The sequence below is a fragment of the Petaurus breviceps genome, unplaced genomic scaffold, assembly GCF_028583685.1.
Source record: "Petaurus breviceps papuanus isolate PSGF00001 unplaced genomic scaffold, PetGlider_PUasm1.0 173, whole genome shotgun sequence".
In the NCBI taxonomy this organism is placed as follows: Eukaryota; Metazoa; Chordata; class Mammalia; order Diprotodontia; family Petauridae; genus Petaurus; species Petaurus breviceps.
Genome location: NW_027185759.1, coordinates 28549682 through 28559181, shown reverse-complemented (window position 1 = coordinate 28559181; position 9500 = coordinate 28549682). Strand labels below are relative to the sequence as shown.

Genomic DNA, 9500 nt, shown 5'->3' with positions numbered 1-9500 from the left:
GTGGTTCTTAACCTGTCTTGGACCATATTGCTAATTTAGTGAAGCCTATGGATCCCCTTTTCATTAAAAAAAAAAGTTAAGAGGTAGGAGAAAATGAAGATTTTTTTCTTTCTACCAGTTCACAGACCACCCCCACCCCATGTGTGTAATCATCTCTAATCTACCCTGCATAAATCTTGTTTGCACATAGTTGTTTGAATGTTCTTTTCCTCATCAGACTATGAGAGACTCCTTCATTAGCAGGAACTGTTTACCTTTCTTTGTATACCCAATATTTAGCATTGTACTTGGCATAGAATAAGCCTTTAATAAATGCTGGTTGACAGACTGCACCTTTGAAACTTATCCATGGACTCCTTGGGGGTTCATGGACCTCAATGTAAGAACCCCTGACAGAGATGTTAAAGTTCTTCAGATGCTTCTGTGTGAGGCTAACATTGTGATAATTACACCAAGTCCTATAATATTGAAGAACTTCTAAAACGAGATCTATAAGCACTTAAAAGGGTTTGACCAAACTATTCACACAGAAAAACAAAACTAAACAAAACCAAAACCAAATCCCAAAACAAATGAATGAATGAAATCTACCTGCTGTCCAGACTATGGTATGTAATTGGATGGACAGCTCAGAGAGCAAATCTATCAGCATATAGTATAGCTTATTGAATATGTATATCCATATGCATCCATAAATGTCCTCTAGGTAGCATAATAGGTTACATTATCAATATGTGTTTATATAGCTTTCTTCCCACTTTATACATTTCACTTATTCAATTTTAATAGATTTACCTGTAAACATGTCTTATCACCCATATAGATATTAAGTCTTGAAGGCAAGGAACCACATCTTATTTATCTTTGCATCCCAATGCCTAGCTGAATACATTGTATATAATAGGTGCCTAATATTTGTTGAAAGATATAAACATTCTACTACTTACCATATGATAATGGAATGAGAAATAATATTGTGTCAAAAGTAGAATTACTCTTATCCTGAATAATAAGCTCAGAAGAAATCATAAACTATGGCTCATGGCCCCACCCAAAAGCAAAGGTATGTAAACACAGCTACTTCCTTTAATAATATCCTGGCTCCTTTCCTTCCATCTCCAAAAGGCTCTTTTAAAAAAAAAATGAAGATTCTGGCAGCGTGCCTCACTTTTGAGTTTCAATATTCTAAGATTGCCATAGGCAAGTTTAAATATTTCTTACATTTGAAATAATGGGATTCCTCAGGTAATAATTTTTGTTCTCTTTCAAATTTTATGACTAAAATATTGAATGGCATTTTACCACCTGTGTCAGTTCTATTCTGCATAGTCAGATAGTCAGCTCTAGGCAAGCATTATTTCTGAGCCTAGAATTGGTGGCTGAGGAACCAGAGGTTTACTATAAGTAACCATATATTTATTAAATCTCAGAATTTTTCAGTGGTTCTGGTGCTTAAAACTAGATACTGTAATGCTATTAGAGACAACTTTTCTTAGCTTGTTATTGATATTTTTTAGATGAAATAATTATTTTTTTTTCTTTTCAGGTATAAATTACATCTGCTGCTGTCAGATTTTGTCTCCCCAGGATTCTGGGGTTGCTTGTATCTAGAGTGGGATTATTTATGACTATTTTCATTTAGCAATAAAAGGTGATTCTTTATGAGGGAGAATCAAACAAGAATCTAGATATCATCTGGCAAATTTCAAACAAAACCTCAACAGAAGAGAATCTAAACAGTGATAGATTATAAATCAGCTATTCAATCAATTAACAGGCATTTATTACTGGCTTACTATGTGCTAGGCTCTGTGCTAGTCACTGGTGAGATAAAGGTGAAATAGAAACAGTTCCTGTCCTGAAAGAGCTTACATTCTATCAGAGACACAAACTACATCTGTTTATCTGTATTTTTAATCTATATTTAGACAGACACACATGAAGATATAGACAGACATGCATATTGAGAGAAATTATTATAACAACCAATTATGGGGGAGATCCAGGCTTTTCCACTGTCCCATTTCCTTTTTCAAAGCCCAGGCTTTGAAGGACATTACTGACATCTGCAAAAATTTACCCCACCTTGGTGAATTCCTGCAGATTGTGTTCCATTCAAGCATGTCTGGATAGAGGTAGATCCTTTGTCTAGGCTACGGCTTGGGGTGATCTGGGTGTAGAGACAGTCTGTTTGTCCATGAGTGACATGATATCTCTCTCTATGTCCCTCATTAGAGTGAACCTACCTTTATTGTGATACTCATTCTATTATTAATTGTTAACCAATCAGAGTTGATTGCCATCCTCAGGGACACTCCCTCTTCCAAGGGCATATAAACTGTGAGCCCACCACCATGACGGATCTTTGGCATTTGAAGTGCCACTAACCTCTTTTATTAATAAAATGCTAATATTACTTGTTGTTGTTGTTTGTTTTTCCGTCACGCAAACGGGGTTAATTTATGTGCCCAGGGTCACACAGCTAGTAAATGCCCAGTGTCTCAGGCTGGATTTGAACTCAGGTCCTCCTAATTCCAGGGCCCGCGCTCTATCCACTGCACCACCTAGCTGCTCCATTGCTAGCATTATTCATAAAATAATTATGCAGAAATTATGTCTCTCAAAATGTTTAAATGTTATACTACATACATACTACATATGTATGTACAAGGGATCCTGGGGTATAATGGCATCTGGGGGAATCAGGTAAAGTTTATAGAAAATAGTTAAAATCCTTTATTTTTAAATAGAGGAATTATTTAGTATAAGATATTTCTACTGTCAAATTGTCATTTTAAAATAAATAATCAGATAAAGTCCTGTGAAGTTAACTGGTTATTAGGTTAGTAAAAATGCTATATTTTTTTTCATAAAAATACCACAGACATATGTGCCACAGACAGTATAGAGAAAGTATAGCTGACTAGGGTCCTGATTTCATCAGAAACCGATGTGTAACCTTGGCAGGTCCTTTACCCTCTAGACCCGGCTCCTTCTGTGTTGTGTTGAAGGTACCACTCTTCTGCCAGACACCCCTGTTTGCACATTTAAAGCCATCCTCGATCCTTCCCTCCGTCTCTCATTCCTTCCCCACATCCGGTCAGGCTAACAAGTCTTAGTAATTCTGTTTATATCTCTTGCATTTGCTCATTCTTTCCCTCTGTTAAATCTCTGACCTCATTCTGGACCTCTCACCTGGCCCATTTCAATAGCATCCTGATTGGTCTTCCTGCTTCTAGTCTCTTCCCTTTCCAACCCCTCCTCCACACAGCTGCCAAAAGAAACTTCTCAAAGTTCCAAGATGTTGCAGTAGTTGCCTATTGTCTCTAGAATGACATGAAGACCTGACCATTGGTGTCCCAGTTCAGCTCCTGCTTACACTTTCAAATTATCTGAAATTTCTCCACTTCATCCACTCTACATTTCAGACCAAAATGTCGTGCTGTGCCGGACCTCCCGCATTCTGTCTTGTGCAGACTCCCTCCATGCCTAGAATACCCTTCCTCTTGAGTCTATCTTTTGGTATCACTAATTTCCTTCAAAGCTTAACTCAGCTGCTATTTTATACACAAGAGTTTTCTGATCTAAATCTAGGCCCTATTACTAGTATAAACGACTTAGTAAATTTTTGTTAATTGGTTGACCCTCCTGATTATTATTGCTTTCCCCCCCTCTGGAAATACCTTTATGTTACTTTATACTTACCTGTTCACACATAATCTCAGGCAAACGACTATGTAAGCTCCTTGAAGGCTGAAACTGGTTCATTTTTTTGTTTGTTTTTGGTCTTTTAATCTCTAGCATCTAGCATTGTGCTTTGCACACGATCCTCCCAATTCCTTTCTTTACAGAGGGCAGAAACTAGACTTTCAACTTCCTTCTCTTTGCATCTGCTGCCTTGCCTGGTTTCAACTCCATCCCTCCCAGAATAATCTCATCACTTCTAATCATTCCCATGTTGCTAACTCAAGTTTGATTAACTTCAGCCTTCTCTCTGACTGGAGGGTGGAGTTCCAAACTTCTCCCAATTCCTTCCTGGCACCATGTACCCTCCAGAGCCCAGTCCCTGCCCTCCTCCTGCCTCCTTTTGTATGTTGTCTCCCCCTTTAGATTGTAAGCTCCTTGAGGGCAAAATTGGTCTTTCTTTGTATTGTTGTATCCCCTGTGATTAGGAAAGTGCCAGGCACAGGGTTGTTCTCCTTCATTCTGGAAGAGGACCAGAATGACATCACTATGGTAGAGTCAAGTTTCAGTGTGTCTGACCATGACTGATCACACCAAAGGAGCTCGAAATGCTCTATAACAGGCTGGGCACAAATAATCCTGTGAACATTTGGGGTGGGTCCTCCATATTTATGCTAAACCTAACCCTAAATGCACCAGGCACATAGCAGACACTAAATGAGTGTCTGGCAGCTGGGTGGCACAGTGGATTGGAATCAGGAAGACCCATCTTCCTGAGATCAAATCCAACACTTCCTAGATGTGTGACCTTGGGTAAGTCACTTAACCCAGCTTGCCTCAGTTTCCTCATCTGTAAAATGAGCTGGAGAAGGAAATGGTAAACTGTTCCAGCATCTTTCCCAAGAACTGCAAATGGATCACAAAGAGTCAGATACAACACAAGAATGACAACAAATTGCCTTTATGTTCTAAACAGTTTTCTAGTGCTTACTATAAACAATTAATGATAAACAGTAAAATCCTGCCAGAATGTAATAAAAATGATGGGGCATATAATGAATTTCACTAATAATAAGGAAGCATCTGGGGAAATAGCTTACTTTTCTTAGAATTTAGGTCAAGGACAGAAATATAATTATCATTTTATAGATGTGCATAACCTGAATTTCCCCCCTCAAACATACATCTCAAAATATGCTTGCACTGCAGATTTGATTTTCTTTTGGAAGTAGTGAATGTTTCCCAGTTTTGCTAATAAATTTCGCTTATTTTATCTAAATAGACATTCCTTGCCTTTACAATGTAATTTGGAAATGTTGCCTTTCATAACTTGCCTTTTTTTTTTGCTACCAATAAAATAAATATGAGAAAAGGAATGCAAGCTCATTTTAGCCTATGAAGATTGTTTAAAAAATGTTTCTATTGGGGAACACGAGCTTATGTTTTTCCTTCTTTTTACCACGAATAAAACGGCTGACACTGTAATTCCACTTCACCTGGGCAGATATCCCCATCTGGGGATGCACACACCTAGACATGCGTACTGCATAGGACCCCATGTGTGTATCTTGCGCTAGATCCCATCTGAGGAAGCTGGTTCGGGGATGTTGCAATGTAACTGCAGCATTTACACGCTGTGAACAGAGGTGAGCCTGGGCCCCGCATTCCACACCCAATGTCCTCTGTGCACTTGGGTGTCTGCCACATGCCCTCTGCTCCTCCTTCCCTTCCCCACTGCTTACACCTGGGATGCGCACACTCATCCAGCATACCGGCGTTTCGCATGTCTTCATCTGGACAGCATACATAACAATCACACAACCACAGTCACACACGTGCGCATAGTTCCATGCGCATACCCAGCGACAGCTCAAAGTCCCCTCTGCTCCTCCTCCTCTTCCTCACACCCGGGACAGGCTCCACGTGGGCACCCCGCGGTTCCAGCCTGCAGCCACCTCCCCACGCAAGGTAGCCCCTCCAGCCCGCGCAGGGGGCGGGCCGTCAGAGCCCTCCGGCCAGACAGACAAAGCGGGCGCCCAATGGAGCCGGGCCCTGCCTCCCCAAAGGGAGGGAGTGGCCGCTCGGACCAGCCCAATGAGCGCAGAGCCGCGCGCGGGACTTCCTCCCGGAATCCCGTTGGCCGGAGGAGCGGGGCTGGTGGGTGACACGTAAGTTGAGTGGGAGGCTGTGGCGGCCCCGGCCGGGCCAGAGGCAGCGGTCAGAGCGGCGGCGGTCACCCCCTCCTGGCCCAGGCGCGCTGTGCCCCCTAGTCCGCGATGCGCCCGGGCTGAGGAGCCGGCCAGCGGACCGGGACCAGCCCCTTCCCTTTGTCCTACTCTCACCCTCCTTTAGGTGGCAACAAAGTAGCGCCCGGAGCCCGAGCAGCGCAGCTCAGAGCCGGCCTGTCCCGACGCTGCCCGGTCAGAAGCCGGCCCGCCCAGCCCGTCAGGATCCCGAACGGGCCGGATCCCGCGGGGGCAGGGAAGCGGCTGCTGGCCGCCAGCTCGGCCCCGCCGGGCCGGGGACAGAGGGCGCCCGAGCAGCCCGCCCCGAAGCATGCGAAGGGCCCCCGCGCGGGCGCCAGCACTCGGGCAGAGCGCACTCAGGAAAAGTTTGCAGCTCGGCTGCTGCCCCGAGGAGTTGGAGTTGGAGCGGCGGTGGCGATAGCGGTGGCGACGTCGATGGCAGCCCGCCCAGCAGTGCCAGGGGGCTGAAGCGAGCGCGCGCCGCTGTGCCCCGGGGGTCCTGCGTCGGCTGCGCCTCCTCCCTTGTCTCGGACCCGTGCCCGATGCTGCTGCTGCCGCGGGGTGCTGCAGCCCCCTCCTGCTGTGGCGGCTGCAGCTGTTGAGGCGCTCGGGGCGCGGAGGAGGAGGCTCTGGGGGCCAGAGCGGGGACTATGGGAAACGGGATGTGCTCCCGAAAGCAGAAAAGGATCTTCCAAACGCTGCTGCTGCTCACCGTGGTGTTCGGCGTTCTCTACGGGGCCATGCTGTACTACGAGCTGCAGAGCCAGCTGCGCAAAGCCGAGGCAGTGGCGCTCAAGTACCAGCAGCACCAGGAGGCCCTCTCAGCCCAGCTACAAGGTACCCGGGGGGGGGGCCCCCGGGGGCAGCGCACCCAAGAAATGCCCCCACGTTCGTGCACGCACACATACACAGACACTCCCCCAGCGCACACAGACCCCAGCCCAAAGTTGCCTCTCTCTTTCGGATTTAGGACACACTAATGGATGTGGTGGTGACTGGGGCAGCGCCTTTGACCTTCAGCATGAATTGAGGCAGGAGAGTGATGAATATTGAAGCCAGGCTATATCTCCCTGCTCCTCTTTACCTGTTAAGCAATGGGACCCAGCCCTCCCAGCATTCCTGTATTTCAAGTAGGTTCTAAGAACGTCATTGGCAGGTCACCACAAAGTCAGGCGAGGGATATGATGGGATTCTTGATCTGTAACTGGAAAGGTCCTTCTTTAAAGATCAAGTTAGTTCAAGCCCCTTATCTTTCTCAGGCCCAGAGAGAATAAGCAGATTTTAAGTAAGGAGATTCGGACAGTCCCTTTGCCCCTCACATTATATCGTGAGCAGAGAGGTCTAAAGTTGGAAGGGATCCTAGAGATTATCTGGTCCAGCACCCTCAGTTTTCAAATAGGGAAACTGAGGCCTACCGACATGAAGTGACTTGACCTACATGCAGTTTGGAAGTGACCCAGCCAGGATTTGAGCTTGGTTGACTTGAAATCCTGGGTGGGGAGTGGGGGGGGGCAGGGGAGAGGGTTCCATCACATCATCTTTTGCTCTCCTCATTGAATTCAAAGTCATAAATTCTACAAGCATTTATTACTATGACATCATGGAGTAGTATGAGTGTCTGGACTTTTAGTCAGGAAGATCTAGGCTAAAATCTTGCTTTTGACATTTACTGGCAGTCTGACCTTCAGCAAATCACCTGAACAATTTGGGTCTCAGTTTCTCCATCTGTAAAATGAAGAGTTTGGGCTCAGCCTCTTAGGTGTCTTCCAATTCTGGAAGAATTGAAATGCTCACTCAACTATGTGATGAGTATACAAAAACCCAAAACCAACAGTCCCTGCCTGCTCTCTAGGACCTTACATTCTACTTTGGAGGAGTTAAGAGATAAAGAGGTACAGAAATAGGTTAGTCATCTGTACATATACAACATATACAAATTAGAAAACAAATTAATACGAGGGAGTCCTGACGTCTGGTGAGGTTGAGTGTGGCCCCTTGTTAGAGGCTGGCCTTGAGCTGAGCCTTGGAAAGAGAGCCTAGTGGGTCCGATGGGGTGGGAGACGAAGAGATTGACTTCTGATTCATAGCAGCATCTTTCCCACCAGCCTCTGTGCTCCTGGAACCTCTCAGACAGCCCCAGCATTTTCAAGATGTTTCTTTTTGCCTGGTCAATCAGTGATATTGAGGAAATTGGGGGAAAAGAAAGGGGTCATTGCCAGAAGTCTAGCTAGGAAATGAAATTTTCAAAATGATCCCCTGGTCTAAGCAAATGGTGAATTACCTTGTGCATTGTGCCTCAGGGTTTGTCTTTCCCTTGTGTTTCTCTGTGTAGATGGATTGGAGAGGTTTGGATTGTTTACATTGTACATGTCATATGACACTTAATGGCTTGTTTACCTTCCCTGGTTGCATTTGGCTCATCCCACATGGTTGATTTTCAGAAATGTTTCTTCTGGAGGCAGAGTGCAATTGATCACTTTCCCAGCCTCAGTAAATACCAATCCCAGCCACACCATAGACTCACTCAGCTTCTCTATATCAATATATCTAATGGAAGTGTCAGAATCACATAAATAATGCATGGATTCAAAATAAACACTATGTATGGTAAATAATCCTAGTGGGAAAGAGTCGTTTAACCTTTGGAGACTTTGAAAGTCTTAGCGTATAGTTACTTTTTAGCTGTTTCCTACCTAGAGTCACTTTTAAACTTAAGGGGTCTGGGATTTGAAGTGAGCCTTTCCTGCAAGGTAACTTTCAAATTACCTTCATATCCTCTGCCTGTATCTTGTGTGTAGTTAGATATTTCCATGTTGTCTCCCCCATTTAAATGTTTGTTCCCTGAGAGCAAAGACTGAGATTAGTTTTCCCTTTCTATCTTCAGACAGTGCCTGGCACACTTAGTCAAGAGTTTGTTGACTGCCTATTGGCTGTCCAGTATACCTTGAGTATAGTAGAATATCAGCTCCCCAAGGCAGGGACTGTTTTCTTTAATGTCCTCATCTCCCCTGCTTGGCTTTCATGCCAAGTAGTTGCTTAATAAATGTTGGCTTGAATCTCGTTGAAGATTGTTATGGAGACACATTAAAACAGTGCCTCCAGGTCACTTTAGTTCTTCTGGATGCTTTTTCTAATTAAAACAAAAATATTAAGGCAGAAAGTAAATTAAACGCACCCATTTGTCTGCATGTTTGCTGTGACCAAATTAGAAGAAAGTAAGGTATTTTTAGCAAATAGAAACTTCATAGCTATAGGCACCATCCATCTGTGAGCTGGGCTGGGCTCAGAAAGGATCTTGCTTTTTGCATTCTGGCTTTTAAACTATTTTTTTTTTCATTTTTAACTGGGTGAATTGACCCATGAGTTATTGTTGGTATGAGGGGTGGGGATTTATTAGTCACCGGCTTCTTTACGGCTTGCTTCCGCATATCAGGTTGCACCAAACTTATCTTAGAAGTCCAACTGGTGTTTAGAAATAGATTTTCATAAAAGTGGATAGAAGAGGAAGGAAAGGGGAGGGCTGTAGGTGCTCTTGGATTCGTCGGCTGAGCTCCTAGAGCAAGCAGAATC

The 9500-nt window shown here is 44.4% G+C and overlaps 1 protein-coding gene across 2 annotated transcripts in view; it reads left to right on the top strand.

The window, feature by feature from the left end:
- Window positions 1-6244: 6244 nt before the first annotated feature.
- GOLIM4 (golgi integral membrane protein 4) overlaps window positions 6245-9500 on the top strand; it is a 98207-nt gene continuing 94951 nt past the window's right edge. Inside the window, exon 1 of one of the 2 annotated variants that reach the window (XM_069083539.1) lies at window positions 6245-6767. In XM_069083539.1, coding sequence (XP_068939640.1) covers window positions 6581-6767 — 187 coding nt within the window. In that variant the 5' untranslated portion in view covers window positions 6245-6580. The remainder of the gene's footprint in view (window positions 6768-9500) is intronic. The other variant, XM_069083538.1, reaches the window with a different exon arrangement.